The sequence below is a fragment of the Molossus molossus genome, unplaced genomic scaffold, assembly GCF_014108415.1.
Source record: "Molossus molossus isolate mMolMol1 unplaced genomic scaffold, mMolMol1.p scaffold_m16_p_4, whole genome shotgun sequence".
NCBI classification, from domain to species: Eukaryota; Metazoa; Chordata; class Mammalia; order Chiroptera; family Molossidae; genus Molossus; species Molossus molossus.
The window spans coordinates 34,244,048-34,268,627 of record NW_023425377.1 but is presented as its reverse complement, the minus strand read 5'-3'; the positions used below and the strand labels follow the sequence as shown (position 1 = coordinate 34,268,627).

At 42.9% G+C, this 24,580-nt stretch overlaps 1 protein-coding gene across 2 annotated transcripts in view; it reads right to left on the bottom strand.

Annotated features, from left to right (window-relative positions):
• The window catches only part of SIL1 (SIL1 nucleotide exchange factor), a 270,334-nt gene that overhangs the window by 197,714 nt on the left and 48,040 nt on the right, over nucleotides 1-24,580 (bottom strand). For both annotated transcript variants that reach the window (XM_036241063.1, XM_036241064.1), the window contains one exon: nucleotides 4,029-4,141. In XM_036241063.1, the coding sequence (XP_036096956.1) occupies nucleotides 4,029-4,133 (105 nt within the window). In that variant the 5' untranslated portion in view covers nucleotides 4,134-4,141. Of the gene's footprint in view, nucleotides 1-4,028; nucleotides 4,142-24,580 lie in introns of those variants that run through there.

The following is a 24,580-nucleotide window of genomic DNA, read 5'->3' as shown; positions in this document are numbered from 1 at the left end:
GACAGGAGGCAACCTACATTCTGAGGGCATGGACATCAAACTTCCAACAGCCGAGTTTCAGAGGACAGGCTCTGTGTCAGTCTCTTTCACCACTGCATCCCCAATGCCTAGCACATGGCTTAGTTTGCAATCACAGAACAAAGGAAGGAAGGAACGCCCACCCACCTCCCACAGGCAGGTATGTCTCTTGGATGCCTTGGACTAGAGCAAACCCTTATCAGCTGAGTCTGCTGGAAGCCAGGTACTAGCCACACATTCCAGCACAAAGACCACCTTGCCCATTAAGTACCCTGAGCCTATGTATTCCAAGGCCTAGCCATGCTGGTCAGCATCTGCCTGAAGCACCATACACTAGACGGTGGGACTAGGTGAACATTCATAAAATTTACCTCAGAGGTGTGTGGGTCAAATGCTCCCAGGGCCAGGCAGGGATGGATGTAAATGAGTGTGGTTGGCCAGGTATACAGCAGCAGGGAGTGGTGGGACTGTGAAAAATGGAGCCTTCCTGCCTTGACTAAGGAATGTAGCTGCTACTCAGCGGGTCCACTACTGCCATGAAGGCATTCAACTTGAAAACAGAAAACCAGATTTTTACATGAAATTTTCTCTTTTTAAAAAAACAATCTTTTCTTTATTGATTTTAGAGCAAGAGGAAGGGAGAGAGAGATAGAAACATCAATGAGAGAGAACACTGACCAGCCATCTCCTGCATGCCACTCACTGGGGATCGAGCCCACAATCTAGGCATGTGCCCTGACCAGGAATCAAATTGGCGACCTCTTTATGCATGGGTCAATGCTCAACCACTCAGCCACATCAGCCGGACATGAAGCAAATACTTTTATACCCATTTTACAGATGAGGATAGATATGGGGCCTGTGCAAAATTACACTGCTGGGGAAAGCAGAGCAGAGATTTAAGTCCAGATTTCTGACTCACTTCTGTGTCTCTGTTCTTAGTCATGTGTCTTAATGGTTGTGCCCTGGATACTGAGGAAATAAAGCCAGGGCAATGCGATTACCTTAGCATATCTATCAGCACAGGCCCCTTCCCAAGGGAGGGCTTTGGGTGAGAAACCACAGTCCCAAAGAAAGAACAAGCAAGACCAGCCTCTCTCAGCCTGGGCAGTGTCCTGAACAGGACAGAAAGACCAAGAGGTGAGAAAAGCCAGACAGCCCTTGGTTGGTTATAAAGTAAATCCCATGCTCTGGTGTCCTCTCAGCTAGCTTCTCAGGGCTCCCTTCTATGATGAATCCTCAGCCCTTTCTTCTCCTTGTCACCATCACTCCAAATACCAATTTCCTCTCAAATGACTGCAGGAAATCCCAGCTAAGGTGTTAGCTGACAACAGCTTACCATGTCACACTTCCTTGAGCTTGTATCCGAATAAGAGATTCTTAAATATCAAAGACTTCAAGATCCAAGAGAATGAATGAATCTCTAATGGTAGGTTGACAGACGCTATGACAGAAACAGACTGTCAGGGCAACATTTTGGGACAGGAGCACGTCTTTCAAAGCCCTAAATTAAACCGTAAAAGCATCCACCCCCTTACTAAAAATAACAGCCGATACTTATTGAGCATCCATTGACCTTATTGTGCCAGTCCTAATGCTACATTATATTTATTATATATACACACACACACACGTATATGTGTGTGTGTATATATGTATATAAAATCATATTCGATCTACACTAAAATCTTAAGAGGGAGGTACAAACCCTGTTTTACAGATAAGGAAACAAAGCTCAGAAATGGCTGAAGTACCAAAGTAGGTGGCAAAAGGGAGTTACCAAGGGTCTGTGTTCCTTCCACTTGGTTCCACTACTTCCCTCATTGCTCACTATCTTTTTGAAGGCCAGTATACCACACAATCATATCACTTCAGCAACCACACTGCTCCTAAGATGTAGCACCCCAGGGAGGTGCCACAGCAAAAGCCAGGAAGGAGGCTGGCTCTAGACCATACCCTAACACAGTCAACCTTTCCTGGGTGGTCTTTCCTGGTTAACCTTCACACATGCCCTCAGGGCGGACAATTCCAGGTCCCCAGGAGTACTTGCCTGAACCCCAGGCCCTGAACCCCACTTCCCTCACCATTCATTCTCACTGTTGTGAAGGTGGTTGGCTGCATAATTTGGATTTTAAATGCCATCAGGGGATCAATTTTTATGGTATGAGAGAAAAGATGCTTCAACTCCTACTTGTGCTTAGCACATGATGAAAGATTATGACAAATGGATACAGCTTAGGAACAGACATAAGGATAAAAGCAGTTTCTGTTGATGAAAGTCAGTATTAACATTTTTCTGAGACTAGACTCAATAGAACTAATATAAATGGGCCAGAATAATTATGGCTCTGAAAGCTCATCTATTTGGTTGGACTATTACCCAAAAGGGACTTACTAACACACAGTCCTTAAGTAAATTCATCAGCATGCGTTTGTTAATTGTGAGTCTGCTAAAGCTCACAATGGGGAGCACCGAGTTCCTCATGAACTGCCGGTTGCAGAGAAGAGTGGACAGCCCTAATCTCCTGAGACACTTGGGTACTTTTCTGGGTCAGACTATGCCAAAGAGCCCCAGCTCTCATGCTGTGGCCAGTCCCACCCTCAGGGGCCATAGGGATCTCATTCTCATTGTTCTTGAAGAAGACAGCAAAAAGCCAGTACCAACAAGATTAGTCAGAGGGTATTAAAAATTCAAAAGGACTCAAGACTCCTAACTGTATGTTGTCTCCTGCTTCACAGAGTGGGGAGAAATGCAGAGAAAAAACAAATGACTTCAGAGAGAAGAGAGAAGGTGGAAGCTTGCCATGAGCCAGAGGTGAATCTCAACTGAGCTGAACTGTTGTGAAATTCATCACAAGTGTCATTTGCACTTCAAGGCCCTTCGGCTCCAAAGCCTCCAGTACTTTACCCAATATTTAGTGGGAGCCCCCAGCACTGGGGAAGGTGGCCAGGGAAGGGTGAAGCTGTCAGAACTAACAGTCAAGGCTTCCCAAGGGAGAGGACAGAGAGGGAACTGGGAGTTGGTCAAGGGCACGGCTGTTGCTCATGCAGGCCAGGGGAAACAAGGCCAGAAGCCAGGCCAAGCTCAGGACCTTCTTGGGCATTTTGCTCCTGCCTGTGGCAATGACAGAAACCTTAAGCGATGAGGTCTAGGTTAATAAAGAAAGGCCTGGAAAGAACAAGAAGTAAAGGACAGAGGGAAAGAGGATACAGAGATACAAACAGATTTGAGAAAGCACAAGGAAGAGAGGAGTAGAGAAAAACATTCTTTTTTTTTTTTTTAATCCTCACCTGAGGACATTTCTGCATTTATTTTCAGATAGAGCAGGAGGGAGAGAGAGAGAGAGAAACATCGATGTGAGAGAGACACATCGACTGGCCGCCACCCACACGACCCCAACTGGGGCCGGGGACAAACTGCAACCAAGTACGTGCCCTTAGCGGAAACCGAACCCGGGACTCTCTGGTCCGCGGGCCAACACTCTAACCACTGAACCAAACCAGCCAAGGCGAAAAAAACATTCTTACTTGGTGCTCACCACACAGTCATCCAGCTTTTGGGGAGAATCCTAATCTTCCCAGCTCTGTCACAAAATGGCTCTATGATTTTGGCCATGTTACTTAAAGTCTCTTAGCCTTAGTCTCCTCCTTCTCAAAATGAGGATAATAATTGTAGTTGTCTACTTCATAGTACTGTTGGGGGGATTAAATGAGAATAGATATAAAGCACTTAATAACAATGCCTAGCACATGGTAACCTTATTATTATTAAAATTATTATTAAATCATTATCATCATCATACATTCCCTAAAGAGAAACTGTACCATGAGCTTTAAACATAGGCCAGAGGACTCAGGGATCAAGGGGAAGAAATAAACAGACTCTGTGACCCAGTGCTGGCCACATTCTTATAAGAAAACTAAAAGCTTACCCCACTCCCACAGCAGCTCTGGTGGCATGGAGGCTTTTCTGGACCCAATAGGGATCCCTCTTGTGATAAGATACTTACTGGCTTCTGATGACAAAAACAGAAGGTGAAGTAGGAGGCCATCAGCAGTCCAAGCAGCATGCCCAGAGGAGCCATCCCAGATAGGGGCAGGCCCTGGGGAGGCATAGGGAGACCTGATGAATGTAAACAAAGAAAACAGAAGATCAACAGGAAGCTGGTGCCCAATACCTTGGTACCTGATCCCCCAGCATTGTGATTCCCATGATGTCACTTTTTCAATGAATGTCAAACATTTCCCACATAGAGGTATCATACATCTTCTACCACTAGGATAGATCAATGTGAATGAAGCTTCCATCTCCTATAAAGAGTCCAGCCACCCAAGGGGAGACATGCCTTTGTTGGAAGAGAGCCACCAGAACTCCTACAGGAGCTGTAACAGCCCTGATCCCCTCCTTCCTCATTATCAACTTGTTATCAGATTGTACAGGGTGGTATTGATAAGGAAAAAAAGGAAACTAACCAATTGATTGTGTGTGGACATACATGGGCCCAAACCTACATAATCTTTTATAACCATTCACTTCTAAACTATACTTGAAGACAGATGCCATTAGCATTCCGTAAACCAGCAAGGTTCAATATTATCAAGCCACAAAGCCTTTCATATCACTTCTTTTTTTTTTATCCTCACCCAAGGATATTTTTCCATGGATTTTTTTTTTTTAATTTAGAGTGGGAGGGAGGGAAGTAGAGAAGGAGAAAGAGAAACATCAATGTGAGAGAGACACAATACATCGATTGGTTGCCTCCTGCATAACCCCAACCAGAGCCAGGAATCGAAGCCACAACCAAGGTATGTGCCCTTGACCAGAAATTGAACCAAGAACTCTGGTTCACGGGCTGACGCTCTAACTGCTAAGCCAAACCAGCCAGGGCCATATCACTTTTCAAACAGTTAGACAAATCAAAGTGCAGGCCCAGGTACCTGTTAAAATTAAAATGACACAAGGATGAAATGATATCCCATGTTCATGGATTAACGTTAATACTGTTAAAATGACAGTGCTACCAAAGTAATATGCAATTCAATGCAATCCCTATCAAAATCTCAATGATGTTTGTTTTACAGAAATGAAGAAAACTATCCTAAAATATATATGGAATTTCAAGGGTCCCAGAGCAGCCAAAAAATCTTTAAAAAAACAAAGGTGAAGGACTCATACTTCCTAATTGCAAAATTTACTACAAGGTGACAGTAATGAAACCAGTATGGTACTGACATGAGGACAGACATATAAACCAATGGAATACAATTCTGAGCCTAGAAATAATTATATATATAGTCAATTATTTTCTTTTCTTTTTTTTTTAATTTTTTTTTTTTTAATCCTCACCCAAGGACATTTTTGAATTTATCTTCAGATAGAGTAGGAGGGAGAGAGAAAGAAACATCCGTGAGAGAGAGACACATCAAGTGGTCGCCACTCACACAACCCCAATCATGGCTGGGGACAAACTGCAACAGAGGTACGTGCCCTTAGTCGGAACCAAACCCGGGACTCTCTGGTCCACAGGCTGATGCTCTAACCACTGAGCTAAACCAGCCAGGGCTGGTCAATTATTTTCAACAAGAGTGCCAAGAACACCAATACAGAAAGGACAGACTCTTCAACAAACTGTCCTGGGACAACTGGATATCCACATGCAAAAGAATGAAGTGGACAGCCCTTACTGGTGTGGCTCAGTTGGTTGCCGAAAGGTTGCTGGTTTGATTCCCAGTCAGGGCACATGCCCTGGTTGCAGGCTTGGTCCCCAGTAGGGGGCATGCAAGAGGCAGCCAATTGATGTTCCACTCTCACATCAATGTTGCTCTCTCTCTCTCTTCCTCTCTCATCCTCTCTCTTAAAAATCAATAAAAAATCTATTTTTTAAATGTAACTCAAAATGGAGCAAATAATTAAATTTAAGAGCTAAAACTCTTAGAAGAAAACAGAGAAAATCTTAATAACCTTAGATTTGGCAATAGTTTCTTAAACATAGCATAAAAAGCATAGATGATAACAGAAAAAAATGATAAATTAAACTCCACCAAAATTTAAAAACGTTTATGTGTCTAAGGACAATATCAAGAGAATGAAAAGACAACCTACAAAATGAGAGAAAATATTTGCAAATCACATATCTGATAAAAGTTTAATATCCAGAATATATAAACTACTCCAACAGCTCAACAACAAAAAGACAAGCAACCCAAATTAAAAATGGGCAAAGGACTTTCCCAAAAAAGATACACAAATGACAATAGGGATATGAAACGGTTATCAACCTCATTAATCACTAAGGAAATGCAAATCAAAGGCACAATGAGAGAACACTTTAAATCCACTACAATTAACAACAACAATAAATGAAATAACAAATGTTAACAAGCATGTTAGAGAAACAAACCCGCATACATTGCTGGTGGAAATATAAAATGGTGCAGCTGCCCTGGCTGGTTTGGCTCAGCGGTTAGAGCATCAGCCTGTGGTCCAGAGAAACTGGGGTTCGGTTCCCGCTAAGGGCACGTACCTCCGTTGCAGTTTGTCCGTGGCCCTGGTTGGGTCGTTCGGGTGGCAACCACTCGATGTGTCCCTTTCATGTCCACGTTTCTCTTTCTCTCTCTCTCCCTCTCTCCCACTCTATCTGAACAAAGAATGGAAAAAACATCCTCGGGTGAGGATAAAAGAAAAAAATAAATAAAATGGTGCAGCTGCTGTGGGACACAATTTGGCAGTTCCCCAAAAAGTTAAGTGTAGAATTATTGTATGATCCAGCAAATCCACTTGTAGGTATATATTCCACCCAAAAGATATGAAAACAGTGACTCAAACAGATAGTTTCATGTGAATGTAGTAGCATTATTCACAATAGCTAAAAGGTGGAAATAACCCAAGTATCAACAGATGAATATTTTTTAATGTGGAGTATACATACAATGGAATATGTATTCTACCATAAACAGAATGAAATTCTGACCCATGTTTCAACATGAATGAACCTTGAAAACATCATGCCAAGTGAAATAAGCTAGACCTAAAATAACAAATGCTATATGATTCTACTTAAATGACATATCTAGAATAGGCAAATTCAGAGAAACAGAAAATAGATTACAGGTTACCAGGGGAGTTATTAGGTACAGAGTTTCTATTTGAAATAGTAAAAAAAAATTGGTCAGTAAACTAGAGTGGAATTCAAGAGAACTTGACACAAACTGGTGAATAATCTGAGGCAGAAAGAAAACCAAAGAAAAAAGACCAAAAAAAAAGCCTTAAAAAATTTCAGCATATGTCAGTATTAGCCCAGACCCTTATAAAAGGTTTGCGTGTTGATCACTCAGACCCAATACATTTCATTAGGCAATTTACTCAATAGAGGTTTAATTGAATTAATTATTGGGGAACACTTCTTAAGAGCATGGTGCTTAGCCCTAGCTGGTTTGGGTCAGCAGTTAGAGCATCAAGAGTTCCATTCCTAGTCAAGGGTACATACCTGGGTTGCAGGTTTGATCCCTGGGCCTGGTCAGGGTCACGCAGGAGGCGACCAATCGGTCTCTCTCTCACATTGATGTTTCTCTCTCTTTCTCTTTCCCCCTCCCTTCTACTCTATCTTAGAAAATCAGTGGAAAATATCCTCAGGTGAGGATTAACAATAACAACAAAAACAGTATGGCGTTTACCTTTTCTCTTTCCTATTCCTACCACACTCTTCCATGTTCCACCTCAAGAAACTGGTCCTGTGACATGATTGCAGTAGGATCAAAAGCCCTGCCTGCACCCACTCTCAGAAGTTATCACTGCCTTGCCCATCCCACCCCTTCTCAGGGGCAGACAGAAACTTTCCCTAAGGACATCTGGAACCATGAAACAAAACAGCCCTGCTAGACCTGCAGTGTGCTATAAAAGCACAGCCAAATGGAAAAGCAAAGACTTGAATGCTATAAATAGCTGCTACACTCACCCAGAAGCAAAAGCCTTTGCTTTCTGCCAGTTTCTCCCCACTTTTTTTTGTAGACAAAATGGATGGGCTGAGTGCCACATGAGCTTCCCTCAGCAACCTGGCTCCCTGGGGCACCAATCACACTGAAAGACAGGGAGTGAGTTCACAGTACGGCTCTAGGTTCTGGACAGGTGACTGGCCATGCCCAGGTGTGGGGGTGGGGGAGTGGGGGGCAGGCTGGATGAGGATGAACAAGGAGAAGAAGCTGTTACATCAGGAGTGAGAAGGCTGGAAAGGGAGACGCGTCCCATGATACCTTTCTTAACCCTGCAGCCTTGGCTGTGGGGAAAAAGTGGGGGAAATGGAAATAAGGACAACATACAATAAGAGAGAACAATGATCCCCAAAGCCACAGATTTCCCTTCCCCTACATGAGATTGTTCATGTATATATGCATGTACACACAGAGTTAGATGCTCCCTCCTGACAATGAGGGATAAACACTGGAACTGGTGCTGAGGAAAAAGATGAGGAGGAAGAGATAAATGAGAATAAAGAAGTCAAGGGCAAAGAAGACAAATGAACAAGAGCAGGAGGCCCTGAAGGGATGGAGGAAGAAGAGACCGGGAGCAACTGATGCACAAACAGCAACTTCCCCACTCCTGGAGTGGGAAAGGGAGTGAGGGAAGAGAGAAATGGCAGCTCTTACAGGGTTCCCAGTGCCTCCATCTCCCACACATACATTAACACCCTCAGAAGCATTTTCTGCCAATACTAAGAATGAGAGATCAGTTGCAAATGGATCCTTCATATCCACCTGACCAATGCATTGCCTCCATATACTTTTTTTCCATGAAACAGGGAGAGAGAGAACATAGAGGGTGGGGAGGTACATGGGGAGAAACCTAGAAGTGAGGTTGGGAGAAAAGTGTGAGATATTCCCAAACTTTGCAGGGGCACCCAGAGGGCAAGTGCAAACTCTGCAGCAAGCAGGCATGGGTAATGGTGTCCTCTGTCCTCTTAAGGCCTGGCCTGCAGCCTTGTGACCAGGTCTCCTCCTTATTCAGGATGTGGCAGGTGGAGAGCAAGCACTCATTGTTTTCCCTGGGCTTTATGCTGAAGCTGGGGGACAAGGGGAAGTGGGACACCGGTATGTTCTGCCAGGATGGCCTGCCACCTCAAGCAGAGACCTAGGCAGCAGCAGCAGCAAACATAAACCTCAGACCCTGACAAAAATAAAGCCAAAGTCATGGCATTCCATTGAGGCATGGATTGGCACACTCAGCCTGAGGTTAGTGTCTTCCCCAAACCACTTTCCCCTAACTCTGGGTTCACCTGATCATCTGCACCTACACACACTACAGAACAAACCCTCCCATCATCCTTGGCTTTCAGTGGAGGACAGACCTACACCTTTATATTTACAACCTTCTTCCAACTTAAAACACTATCATTCAGTCCAAGAAAGGGAAACATATATTTTTTTCTTCTTCATTAATTTTTAGAGACAGAGAAAGGGAGAGGGAGAGAGAGAAACATTGATGAAAGAGAACATCAACTGGCCGCCTCCTGCATGCCCACAACCTGGGCATGTGCCCTGACCAGGAATCAAACTGGCGACCTCTTGGTGCATGGGTCGATGCTCAACCACTGAGCCACACTGGCTAGGCAGAAAACATATCTTAATGTTCCACCAGTAACTCTTTCCTTCCTTAAGTATCCTTGGGCTTTGAGACAAAAGAGATAATATGGTACTTGTGATAACCATTTTCCTATCAAAACTGGCCATTTGTAGGCTGTACCTCTACTTAAATTAAGGCTGGATGCTCTCTGCAATCTGTATTGCCAGTTTATTGCAGACGGAGCAGATGATAGGGGTGCAGGAGAGAGGTGGCCCATGGACAGGCTAGCCCTTACCTCCTTTGGTGCCTCATGTCCTCCAGTCAGTTAAGATAGGACTGGGGAAGGGGACTGGGCTCTATGTAAATAAGACATCTTCCCATAACTTTTGTCTTCTCTCAAGTAAGAAATGGATAGCCAACAAAGGAAGGAAGACTGGGACTGCTGGAAGACCCCATAGACAGTGGCTCTTCTCCAGTCTCAGGGCCCCAGCAGAGGGAGAAAAGGAAAAGGTCACAAATACCCTCAGCAGGCAAAGCCACCTCAGTAGCCTGTCTGCCTAGGTGCACTTGGAACTCCATCTTACAAAATGCTCACATTCTTAACCTACAGTATATGTCCATGTATTTGTTTCCCCAATTCTTTTGGGAAAAGTAAAAGAGCAAAAATTCCTACCTTCATCTTATAAGGAGGAAATTGAAGCAAAATCATTGGGCAGAACTTGGCTGGTGTGGCTCAGTGGTTGAGCATCAACCTATGCACCAGGAGGTCACCTGTTCAATTCTCGGTTGGGGCATATGTCCAGGTTGTGGGCCCAATCCCCAGTGGGGGGCGTGCAGGGGGTGGCCAGTCAATGTTCTCTCTCATCAATGTAGCTATCTCTCTCTAAAATCAATAAATAAAATAAAATAAAATAAAATAAAAACATTGGGCAGAAAGTATAGTACCTGGATTTAAAGTCAGACAGACCTAAGGCCAATTCTGGGCTCTGCCAACTCCTAGCTATGTGATCTTAGACACTACTTCACCAGGCCTCGGTTTCTTCATCTGTAAAATGGGTATATAAGAGCTCTTATTTCAGAGTGTTAGGGAGGATTAAATAAAACAATGCATGGAAAGTGCTTGGTCCAGTACCTGGAACCTAGTTATCACACCTCATTAGAGCAAGGATGATGACTTTCCCCTGGATCCAAACCAGGGCCAGGCCAGGCACCCTGGAACCACTCTCCAGAGTTCCAGCCTCCTGCAGAATCTACACACCCTCTAACTGACCCCACACCCCAAACTTTAGAACCAAAGCCTTTTGTTGGGTATCTACTCCCAGGACGTGAAAGAAAAAAAATGTTAGAGAAAGATGCCCCCCTCCTCAGCTAAAAACAGAGACCCAAGCCAATTTTCTGTTGAGCTCCAAGGCAGACCCAGCCCACTCAGTGCTTTCCATAGCATACTAGTGTCCAGAGATCCAGGCCACAGTCATGCAGTAATGCCAGCTGCAGGAAGAGCTGTAAAACAATCTTCTGCTTTACAAACTGAAGGTTAAGGGATGAGCTCTTCCCACAGACACACATTCATTACTATTTATGGGCTGCACAAGCTCAAACACACACACACACACACACACACACACCACAATCACTCACCTCTACACAAACAGAAGCTCACTGCCTAATTTGAGCAGACAAATATGAAGCTGAAGAAACAATGCAAAGAGGACACTGAAAAAACAGCCCTCACAAGTGAGAACAATGTGCAAAAGGCTTAGGAAAAGAAATGGATTTTTACAGAATAATTTGAAAGACAAAAGAAATAAATGTGGAGTAGTTAAGCAAACAGGCATTTTCCCCTAAGAAATAAACACAGTCAGAAGGTAGAAAGCAATTAAGTAAAAAGAGCCTTTGAACAGCAAAAGAAATGTGGCTTCTCACCCATCCAGCCCCTACCTGGCTAGAAGGTTGGACTTGGACCATCCTTAAGCCACTGACCAGTTATATCAAGGGAACAGTATCTACCCAAATATTCAAGTCATGCCTAAGGCCCAGCAAATGGGGACTGCTCTCAACTAATCCAAAGCATCTAAGAAGAAAAGTAATTAGTGGAGGCTGTTGGAGGATAGAAGGTTCACAACCAACTCAAGTCTCTGCCTGACCAGAGATCAACAAAGCCAAAATCCACTTGTGCAGACTGCAAGAGAGGTCTTTCCAGTGGCAACACAGGAAGAAGTGCTGGTCCTGCTAGAGAGTACATGGTACCAAAAAGGGCTCCACAGGCCCAGCTGCAACCAGAGCCCTAGAAGGAGGGCAACATGGGTTGAATTGAAATCGGAATGTGACATTCCTGATCCCTTCTCAGTACTCTGTACTCCAAAAGGTAGAGGATTATAATCAATCTTTTTTTTTTTTTTTTATCCTCACCCAAGGACATTTTTCCATTTTTTGTTCAGATAGAGCGGGAGGGAGAGAGAGGAAGAGAGAGAGAGAGAAACATCGATGTGAAGGGACACATCGAGTGGCTGCCACCCGCACGACCAACCAGGGCCGGGGACAAACTGCAACCGAGGTACGTGCCCTTAGCGGGAACCGAACACGGGTCTCTCTGTACCGCAGGCCGACGCTCCAACCGCTGAGCCAAACCGGCCAGGGCATCAATCTTATCCCTACTCAAGTAGGGGAAGCAAATGGATCTTCAAGACTGTAGCTAAACATATTAGAAAAAAACTGCAATCTCAGAGACAAAGACAGTGGCTCCATCTAAAAGAAATCAAGTAACAAGCAGAGTGACTAAACAAAAGAGAGCCCAGTCTGTCCCTCTCCAGACCTATCCTACTCAGCCACAGCCTTCAAAGAATCTTAATGCTGGAACAAAGCTTAAAACTCATTCTTCATTTGGACTGCTAAAGATCAGAAGACATAGCAGGTACTCAACATCTATCCACATATAGAATGACCAGAGTTCAATGCCTTTAGGCACAGAGCTTGTCAGTGAATCCAGGAAGGCCCTGGTAACTATACCTGTTGAAGACAATAAGGTAGAGAAGACTAGTGCAGGACAAGAATTTTAGTGCCATCAACACAGAGGTAATAATGAAGGCAATAAGAATCAAGTTCCTGTCTTAGGGAGAAACCTTAGAGAGAAAGAAACAATGTCTTCAAGTCAGGGCTAGAAGTTAGAAAAAGAAAGAAGAGCAAGGAAACCAAAGAACAAGAACAGTGAAGAATTACATAGGTCAAGAGAGGAGAGAATCCTGAGAAAATCAAATTATGGGCAACAATGTCAAGAGATTAGTCAGAATGAGGATGAGAAAATCTACTGGATTTAGCAATTAGGCTACCAGAGGACCCTGAAAAGAGAGCACACGTGTGAAGAAACAGAGGTACATGACTAGAACACTTTGAAATGCTGAGTGGATCCACTAAAGTTTGGAGATTTGGAGCTACTTCTCTAAATCCATTTTTTTCCAAACATTTTCACTAGTTTTAATAATAACAGAGAAAAAACTTACTCCAGTGGCCTTATAGAGGGATTCTCTGATGCCATACAATAGGTTCCTATGGTGGTGCAGAGCTATTTCTCAATACACACATCCTTGGGATAGTGTTGGGCACAGTCACATTAGTAGAGGGAGGGGGCAGGGAAGCAAACTCTACAAGAACAAATTCCCATTAGACACAACTCAACTTTCTCTGAGCTTTTAGCCATGCCTCAGACTTCTCAGAAGCTTCAGCCCTTATTCTTTGTAGAGCTGTACTAATCACAATTGTAGCAATCAGAGGGATGGAAAGAAATACCCAGTAACACCCAATGCCCTAGTATTCAAATGCAGTATCTGGGCACCCAGAAGAAAATAAATTATGTCATATAATAATTATAGCCAACATTTACAGAGTACTTTCTATGTTCCAAGCAAATTTCTAAGCTCATTTGCTACTCCCAACAATTCTCTGATGGGGTTCTAATATGCTGCTCATGTTGCCCATGAAGAAACTGAAATTCAGAAAGGTTAAGTAACTTGCCCGAGTTTACACAACCAGAGAATGGTAAAGTCAGGATTCAAAGCCAGTTTGGCCCCAGAACTTGTGCTCTTTCCACAGACCATGCTGCCTTTCCACTGCTCTATAAAATCAGCCAGAGAAACTGGACTCAATTTATTTGTTCTGCAACACTGTGAATAAAAAGGCATAGATTTTGTGTCAGGAGAAAAACTTTTCAATGAGCCTAATGGGACCCTCTTGTGGAGAGACCCACCTCTCTCCATGTTTCTGCACGTCACACACATGCATGCACACACACACATTTTGATTACTGAAAGCCCTTGGCACAACCCTGCCTAGAGCAGAGGCACAGACATTCAAGAGGAGGAATTTCCTTAACTCAAAGTACAGCTAGGTCACTGGCACCCTGTATGGCTTGACCTCTTCACCTCCTATCATTCAGGCTTCCCAGCTGTACAGGAAACAAAAGCATCACAGAGCCCAGAACCATGTACTCCCCTCATATATAACCATTCGGCAAGCAAAAACTCAGCAGGGAGAAGGAGAGAACTATATGAGATAAAAGCTGGCCAAGATGATATCCAACTAGTCTATAATACTGACATGCCACCATGCCCCATCCAGGAAACATATAGGACAGGATTATTTCTACATGGCAGATAAAATGGAGACCGATAGGTGAATAGGGCTTGCCTAAGCAAACAGCAAGTAACCAGGTAAATTACAGAAATACCCCACACCTGGTCAATGCACTTCCCAGTAGGCTCCAGACTGCAAGCTCCTAGCAGATTGTGGACAAGAAGATCTATTCCTTATACTTGTTTCCTGATCCTGACTGAGGTCCTGAGAGTGATAGGCCTATGTCTGATGATAACAACAAAGGCTACCAGAAGCTCCTCTCTATTCCACTTCCACTCCAGTGTTACAAAAGAATATGGGCTCTGGATTTCAACCCAGGTCTCCCCAACTAGCTGTGGGACTTTGGGCTAGCTACTTAACCTCTCCAAGTTTCAATTCCTTCACCTGAAAAGGAATTTGACAGTAACTATTTTGTAAGATGGTTATCAGCACTGAGATGATATGAAGCATATAGCACAATGTCTGACATAAAGTGAGGGCTCAAGAAGCTTGTAACAACTACTGTTAGACTAAATTCTAAGCAAAGGACAGGCTAAACAAAAGCAACAAGAACTTCACCCTCATCAAGAATTGTCTTCTTGCCCTGGCCGGTTTGGCTCAGCGGTTGGAGCGTCGGCCTGCAGTACAGAGAGACCCAGGTTCGGTTCCCGCTAAGGACATGTGCCTCAGTTGCAATTTGTCCCCGGCCCTGGTTGGTCGTGCAGATGGCAGCCACTCGATGTGTCCCTTTCACATCAATGTTTCTCTCTCTCTCTCTCTCCCTCCCGCTCTATCTGAACAAAAAATGGAAAAATGTCCTCGGGTGAGGATTTAAAAAAAGAGAGAGAAAGAGAGAAAGAGTTGTCTTCTGTTCTGACCATGAAGCCTCTCCTTGGAATCCACTTTTCCTAAGCCATAGATCTGCCCACACACCTGAACTACACTCTAGTTGGATACAGAGGCATTCCCATTAAAACCATTAATGGATACTGGCTGACTGCATCAGTGCCCAATGAAAAATAGCCACTTCAGACTAAGAACAGCCAATTTAGAGGCCAGCTTCCTGGTGACTCAGACCTGTCTTCAAATTCTGCCTGTTTTCCTACCTCTGTGGGGCAGTAGGGAAGGCAGGAGCATCTGCGACAGACCTAGACTACTTAAACTACCCTAGACAGAGTCAGCTGTCACCCAGGAGGTAAGGGCCCCAGGGCCTTCTCCTTCCCTCTCTTTTAAAAAAATAACTAGCCATGGCCGGCTTGGCTCAGCGGTTAGAACACTGGCCAGCAGACAAAAGAATCACTGGTTTGACGCCCTGGCCAGTTTGGCTCAGCGGTTAGAGCGTCGGCCTGCGGTCCTGAGAGACCCGGGTTCGGTTCCCGCTAAGGGCACATACTTCGGTTGCAGTTTGTCCCCGGCCCTGGTTGGACGTGCGGGTGGCAGCCACTCGATGTGTCCCTTCACGTCGATGTTTCTCTCTCTCTCCCTCCCACTCTATCTGTACAAAAAAATGGAAAATATCCTCGGGTGAGGATAAAAAAAAAAAAAAAAAAAAAGAATCACTGGTTTGATTCCAGTCAAGGGCATGTACCTTGATTGCGGTTCAGTCCCCGGCCCTGGTCAGGGTTGTATGGGAGGCAACTAGTGGATGTGTCTCTCTCATGTCAATGTTTCTCTCTCTCCTTCCCACTCTATCTGAAGATAAATGGAAAAATATCCTCAGGTGAGGATTAACAAAAAAATAAAATAAAAAATAGCCCTGGCTGGTCTGGCTCAGCGATTAGAGTGTGGTCCCATGGACCAAAGAGTCACGGGTTCGATTCTGGTCAAAGGCACGTACCTCACTTGCGGTTCGGTCCCTGGCCCTGGTTGGGGTTGTGCAGGAGGCAACCAGTCAATGTGTCTCCCTCACATGGATGTTTCTCTCTCTCTCTCTCTCTCTTCCCCCCCTTCCACTCTAGCTGAAGATAAATGGAAAAATATTCTTGGGTAAGGATTTAAAAATAAATAAATAACTAGAATGCCTGATAGTAGGCACAATGGGCTTTATATATAGCCTGCTTCCAAATATCAGGGACTTTTACACACTTATCCACACACCCCAGTCAGAGTTCATCATTCTTTATCCCTGCTGTCTTCAAGCTTATAGAGAAGGTCAGGGCCTCTTAGTGGGACTATGATAGGGAGGAAGGTATGACTTCCAGTCCCTAGCACCAAATGAACTATCTGCAAATCACTATGCACACCAACCCTTATTCTGCCAGCCACTCTGGCACTTTGGATTATAAGTATTCAGCAATCACACGCTAGAAACAGGTACCTCACAAAGATATTTTAGCATTAGCCTCAGTCCCTTAAGCACATTGGGTGTCATACTATGAAACAGAACATAGAAAAGATACCATCAACTCAGGTGATGTTCTGTTCACAACCAGTGGATAGCATGGCTTTCACATTTGAGTCCCAGACAGTACAATATTAAAAAGAAAGCCCTCTCGCCTTGCTCCGCAGACCTATGAGTTGCGGGTTTGATTCCAATCAGGGGCATGTGATCAGTTGCGGTTTGCCCCCAACCCTGTAGGGGTGGTGCGGGAGGCAACCAGTCGATGTCTCTAGCATTGATGTTTCTCTCTCTCCTCCCTCCCTCCCTCCCTCCCTCCCTCCTTCTTTCCTTCCCACTCTATTTGAAGATAAATGGAAAAATATCCTCAGGTGAGGATTTAAAACAATAAAAATAAAAAAATAAAAAGAAAGCCCTGGCCGGTTTGCTCAGTGGTTAGATCATCGGCCTGAGGTCCAGAGAGACCAGGGTTTGGTTCCTGCTAAGGGCACATACCTCGGTTGCAGTTTGTCCCTGGTCCTGGTTGGGTCGTGCGGGAGGCAGCCACTCGATGTGTACCTTTCATGTCGATGTTTCTCTCCCCCTCCCCCTCCCTCCCTTCCACTCTATCTAAACAAAAAATTTAAAAATGTCCTTGAGTGAGGAAAAAAAAAAAAAGAATATGCCCTCTTAAGGAATATGCCATGAGAAAATGGATACTGTCCTGGGTAAGTTAAGACACAAATTATGACTTTGATATTATAACATCAGCAACAATTAGGGTGCTCCTTAAACTAATTGAGAAACCTCAAGAAAACAGCATTTACTTATAAAAACACTTAGCACTGCCCAGTTTGGCTCAGCAGTTGTACCATCGACCCGAGGACCAAAAAGTTACCAGTTAAATTTCCATCAAGGGCACATACTCCAGTTGTGGGTGGGTCCCTGGACAGGGTTGTATGGGCAGTCAAATCAATGTGTCTCTCTTACATCAATGTTTTGATGTTTCTCTCTCTCTCTCTTTCTCTCTCTCTCCCTCCCTCTCTCCTATCTGAAGATAAATGGAAAAATGTCCTCATGTGAGAATTTAAAAATAAATAAATAATAATAATCAAAAGGGAAAAAAAAACCACTTAGCAGCCCAGCTGGGGTGGCTCAGTGGTTGAGCATCGACCTATGCACCAAGAGGTCACTGGTTCAATTCCTGGTCAGGGCAGGTGCCTGGGTTGCAGGCTTGATCCCTAGTAGGGGGTGTGCAGGAGATACCCAATCAATATTGATGTTTCTCTCATTGATGTTTCTATCTCTCTCTCCCTCTCCCTTCCTCTAAAAAAAAAATCAATAAAAACATTTTTAAAAAAAACAAACAAAAACGCTTAGCAGCAGCATGAAGATAGATCACCAAGCACAGAAGTCACTACTACCACGCTGGCATTGGCTATATCTTCCAGGTAAGTCAGCAACTGAAATATCATATTTTATTTTTAACATGCCTGAGAGTCCAAGACTATTTATAATCCCAGATTCTTAAAAACTTAATAGGAGGATGAATTTTTAAATGTATACATTTACATACGTGGGCAGAAACACAAAATCAGATGCCTCTCAGTACAGCTCAGGGAGCCATAACTCACGGCTTTCACAATCCCACCTAATACCCAGAGAAAATCTGGGCACTTTTTCTGAGAGATGGTGGGAGGCTGAGTAGGTAGCCAAGAAACAAAGAAACCTAAACTCAGCATTTGGCAGGACAATTGAGGAGAAGAGAATTTTAAATGCATTGTTTCTGACTCTAAATATGTCTACATTTATTACCAATTTGGTATCAGAAACCACATTTAATTCTGCCATGACCACGCACTAAAAATATTAAGCACAGTATTATTGCCTAGGAAACGGCAGTACTCCCTGCTGTAGCAGCCCCATTTCAGAGCTGATTCTGCATGGTCCCAGGGCTCCTCATCCTGGTCTTCACTGAAAGCCCACTGTCCTGCCAAGGCATTGCTTGCTTTTAAGAAGGCAGCGACAGGAGCCAGGGCTAGAGACTACACAACCTCCTGGTCCTCTCCAAGGCTGTGTTAGGTGGTCAGTAAAGTTCCATTTCACAGGTCTGTAACAAGTAAAACCCTCCTGCCTGGGAGCTCCACAAGGGCAGAGACAATTGTCCACTTAACCCACTGCTGTTATCTTCATTGCTCAGCACTATGCCTGGCACTCAAAAAATATCTGTTCATTAAATAAAATCAACAATCTAAAAAAGGGTTATCTGAAACAGCACAATGGAAAATAATGTTTTCATTAAAATAGGTGAAAATATAGACTGTGCTGATATATGAAAACAGGTACATAAAATATCGGTAAGCGGAAGCACACATACATGAACTTTGAAGAAAGTGTGTGTGGCCACCTCTGTGATCAAATAAGAAGTTAGTTTTATGGAAAGCTGTGCTCAGTGGAGTCTTTCTTCCTGAAATGCTAGATATATGAGAAAACACTTAAATATTATTCTCAGTATAGAACCAGCTCCCTTTGCTGACTTGATTTGGCCCCTGAGATGGCTTAAGGTCTTGTTCTTGTTCAAACAGATCATCCTTTCAGCAGCCCATGGAAAGAGACAGCACAAATGATAAACTGCAGCCTTAAAGATCAACTTATTAACTTGACCCAGTCTGCATCTTCTAGTCTGCATCAACAAACAATATGACTGGCTCCCTAGATAAGAGGCAAAGATTGAGGTATAGAGACAAAAGGTATGGAAAAGTTGACCTGGCCCAGCTTCAAGGCCAGAGCTCCAAATAAGTACCATTTCACACAGCCCAGGCCCTACTAGCCAGCAAAGTGCCTATTAAGAAGGGTAGCAGGCCCTGGCCAGTTTGGCTCAGCGGTTGGAGCGTCGGCCTGCAGTACAGAGAGACCTGGGTTCGGTTCCCGCTAAGGGCACGTACCTCGGTTGCAGTTAGTCCCCGGCCCTGGTTGGTCGTGCGGGTGGCAGCCACTCGATGTGTCCTTTCACGTCGATGTTTCTCTCTCTCTCTCCCTCCTGCTCTATCTGAACAAAAAATGGAAAAATGTCCTCAGGTGAGGATAAAAAAAAAAAAGAAGGGTAGCAGGCCCTGGCAGGTTTGGCTCAGCGGTTAGAGCCTCGGCCTGAGGTCCAGAGAGACCCGGGTTTGGTTCCCACTAAGGGCATGTACCTCGGTTACAGTTTGTCCCCAGCCCTGGTTGGATGGTGTGGGTGGCAACCACTCGATGTGTCCCTTTCTCTCTCCCTCCCTCCCACTCTATCTGAACAAAATATTGAAAAATGTCCTCGGGTGAGGATTAAAAAAAAAGGAAGGATAGCAGCATACAAAGCCTTCTTAAAAAAAAAATAGAAAGGAATATATCCTAACTTATTCTGTGAGGCCAGAATTACCCTGATACCAAAGTATGACAAGGACACTACAAAAAAACTACAGACTAATACCCCTTATGAATATACATGCAAAAATCCTCAACAAACCAAATTCAGCAACATATTAAAAGGATTATATAACATGATCAAGAGGGATTTACCCCAGAAATACAAGAATAGTTCAGCCCATGAAAATTAATTCATTTAATGCACTACATTGATAGAAAAACGGGGAAAAACACATGATCATCTCAATTGATACAGAAAAAGCATTTGACAAAATCCAACATCCTATCATGATAAAAAACACTCAATAAACCAGAAATAGAAGAGAACTTCCTTAACATAATCAAAGGTCATATATGAAGAACCCACAGCTGACATCATACTCAATCCTGAAAGGTTGAAAGTTTTTCCCTTAAGATCAGAAACAACACAGGGATGTCTGCTTTTGCCACTTATTAAACATAATACTACCCTGCCCAGCCGGTGTGGCTCAGTGGATTGAGTGTCATTCTATGGATAGAGTGGTCCTGGTTGGATTCCTGGTTAGGGCACATGCCTGGGTTGCAGGCTCCATCCCCAGCAGGGGGCATACAGGAGGCAGCCAATCGATGTGAATGACTGATGTGTCTCTCTCGCATCGATGTTTCTATCTCTTTCTCCCTTTCTCTCTCCCTAAAAAAACAATGAAAATGTATTTTAAGAAAACAAACATTGAAAATTCTAGACAGAGCAATTAGGCAAGAAAAAGAAGTAAAAGGCATCCATATTGTAAAGGAAGAAGCAAAACTATCTCTGTTCACAGATGACATGATCTTACATGCAGAAAACCCTACAGAATCTACACACACACACACACACAACACACACACGCGCGCGCGCACAAAATGATAGAGCTAATAAAGTCAGCAAAGTTGCAGATACAAAATCAACACTCAAAGTTCAGTTGAATTTTTATACACTAGCAACAAACAATCCAAAAAGGAAATTAAGAAAACAACTCCGTTTTAAAAAGCATCAAAAAGAACAAAATAGTTAGGAATATATTTACCAAAGACAGATTTTAACCAAGGTGAAAGACTTGCACACTAAAAACTACAAAACCTTGTTAAAAGAAATGAAAGAAGACCTAAATAAATAGAAATTCTGGGTCCCTGAATGGGAAGTCTTAATATTGTTAAGATGACAATACCACTCAAAGCAATATACAGATTCAATGCAATTTCTGTCAAAATCCCAACAGTATTTTTTGCAATAATAGAAAAAAAATACTAAAATTCATATGGAGTTTCAAGGGACTCTGAATACCAAAAACAATCTTGAAGAACAAAGTTAGAGGAGTCACATGTCTCAATTTCAAAACGTTACCACAAAGCAGTAGTAATCAAAACAGCATGGTATTGACATAAAGATAAACATACACTCTCACATCTACAGTCTGATTTTCAACAAGGGTGTCACTGACTAAAAATGGATCAAATACCTAAATTTAACAGTTATATAAAATTCTTGGAAAAAAACATAAGGGCAAAACTTCATGACCTTGAAGTGGGCAATAGTTTCTTAAATATGACACCAAAAATACAGGAGACGAGAGAAAAAAAATAGATAAATTAGACTTCATCAAAATTTTAAAACTTTTGTGCCTCAAAGGACACAAGCAAGAAAGTGAAAAGACAACCCACAGAATGAGAGAAAATATCTGCATATCACTTATCTGGGAAGAGTTTAATATCCAGAAATATAAACAACTCCAACTCAACAACAAAAAGACAAGCAAACCAATTTAAAAACAGGCAAGGAATTTGAATAGACATTTCTCCAAAGAAGATATACAAATGGCCATAAGCACATGAAATGATGCTCAGTACATTAGTTATTATGGAAATGTAAATCAAAGTCACAATGAGATACCATCTGATATCTAGTAGGATGGCTAGAATTAAAAAAAGAAAAGAACAAATATTGGTAAAGATGTGAAATATTGGCACATTGCCAGTGGGAATGTAAAAGGGTATAGCCATTGTGGAAAAGTTTGGCAGTTCTTTAAAAAGCTAAGCATACAATGATCATATAATCCAGCAATTACACTCCTAGGTATATACCCAAATATCTGAAAATAGTGACTCAAACAGATACTTGCCTGTAGATGTTCACAGCAGTCAAATAGATTTTTTAAATGTCGTATATACAGGGGTGGGCAAAGTAGGTTTATGACATTTATTCTGGTATTATTTATTAATCATTATATTATTTATCATTATTAACCTACTTATTATTATTAACCTACATTAAAATGGAATATTAGCCATGACCAGTTTGGCTCAGCAGTTAGAGCATCACCAGCAGACCAAAGGGTTGTGGGTTCGACTCCTGGTCAAGGACAGCATGTACCTGGGTTGCACGTTTGATCCCTGGTCCCAGCTGGGGTTGTGGGTGGGGGGCCAGCCAATCGATGTGTCTCTCTCACAGTGATGTTTCTCTCTCTCCCTCCCTTCTACTCTAAATATCAATGGAAAAATATCCTCAGGTGAAGACTAACAAAAGACAAAAACAAAAGGAATATTATTCAGTCATAAAAAGAAATGAACTTCTGCCCTGGCCAGTTTGGCTCAGGGATTAGAGCGTTGGCCTACGGACCAGAGAGATCTGGGTTTGGTTCCTGCTAAGGGCACGTACCTCGGTTGCCGTTTGTCCCTAGCCCCAGTTGGGGTCGTGTGGGTGGCAACCACTCCATGTGTCTCTCTCACATCGATGTTTTTCTCTCTCTCTTCCTCCCCCTTTCCCTCCCACTCTAAAAATAAATGCAAAAATGTCTTCCGGTGAGGATTAAAAAAATAAAATATTAAGGACCAGAGAAAGAAATTAACTTCTGATGATGCATGCTACAACATGGATGAACTTTCAAAACAGTATGCTAAGTGAATGAAATAAGCCAGACACAAAAGGACAAATACTGTATAATTCCACTTATATAAAATATCTACAATAGGCAAATTCCTAGAGATGAAAGTAGACTAGAGGTCACCAAGGGGTGAGGATAGGGAATAGGTAATGTGAAGTTACTGCTCAATGGGTTCATTATTGGGGTGATACAAAAGATTTAGAAGTATAGAGTGGTAATGATTGGACAACATTGTGACTATAATTAATGTCACCAAATTGTACACTTAAAAATGGTTTAAATGACAAATTTTATATTATATATATTTTACCACACTAAAAAATAATATAAGGTGGCCCATGAATTTGCAATTGCTGAAACTATATAATGGGCACATGAGTATATTAATTATATTGGCCTCTCTTCTAAATATTTAAGAAATAAAAAAATTTTTCTGTAGTTATTTTGATAGATATTCTTTATCAAGATAAAGAAGTCCCCTTCTATTTCTAAATAGCTAAGAGATTTTATCATGAACGGGTGTTGCTAAATTTTATCACATTTCCTATATCTTCTAAGATTATCATAAAGTTCTCCCTTTAACCTATTAATGTAGCAAATTTTTTGCACAGATCTTTTTTTTTCCTTTATTGATTTTAGAGAGAAAGAAAGGGAGAGGGAGAGAGTGAAAGAAACATCAATGAGCCCAGCCGGTGTGGCTCAGTGGTTGGGCATGGACCCATGCACCAAGAGGTCACCAGTTCGATTCCAATTCAGGGCACATGCCCAGGTTGTAGGCCCCATCCCCAGTAGGGGGCATGCAGGAGGCAGCCAGTTGATGTTCTCTCTCATCAATGTTTCTATCTCTCTCTCCCTCTCCCTTCCTCTCTCTCTAAAAATCAATAAAGAAAAAAAATTTTAACTTGGCAAAATTCTTTAGAATCTTAAAAAAAAAACTTAGCGTTCCTCCCAATCTCAGACTCTATTCCCAAAAATCAAAATGGCCTCACCCCTTGCCCAGCTGGTCGGGCTCAGTGGATTGAACTCACCCAGTGGACTGAGAGGTCTGGGTTTGATTCCCAGTCAGGGCACATGCCTGGGTTTTGAGCTCAATCCCCAGTAGGGGGTGTGCAGGAGGCAGCCAATCAATGTTTCTCTATCACATCGATGTTTCTATCTTTCTCCCTTCCCCATTTCTCTCTAAAAAATCAATAAAAACATATTTTTTTTAAATGGCCTCATCCCAACCCTGATTGGCACAGCAAGGGCCCATCTCATTAAAAATTTACTGCATCAGCAGTACAGAGGAGGCAAGCAATCAGCAAGGGAAACAGCTGAATTATTTCAGCAGCTGTAAATTATGTTTTTCTCTCTTTCCCCTCCTCCTTCAAGTCCATGTTCAACTGTGCCCCACGCCTCTACACTGAAGTTAGGTTTGTCAAGTATCTATGTTAACTGCAGTAACCAAACCTGAGTTCAGGAGGTAATATTAAAAAGCACTAATTAACTGATATTTAAGTAACTGTTTAATGTCAACAAAATCACACTTTAACTTTAAACATCTCCTAGCCTATCAGTTGTTTAATTAAATTCCTTAAGATCCTTGGACACTGGCACAGAGCACATTGCCCTGGAGAGCAGTTCCCAGGCCCTGGCCTCGGCAGGCTGTGGAAGGAGAGAAGCCCATATCCCTGGGGAAGAGCCAGCAGAGAGCCTCATTTTCTTCTAGAGTCTCCTAATGAGGTGGTTTCTCTTCACAGCCCTGCTAGTCTCCACAGGGCAACAAAAACATGACAAACACAT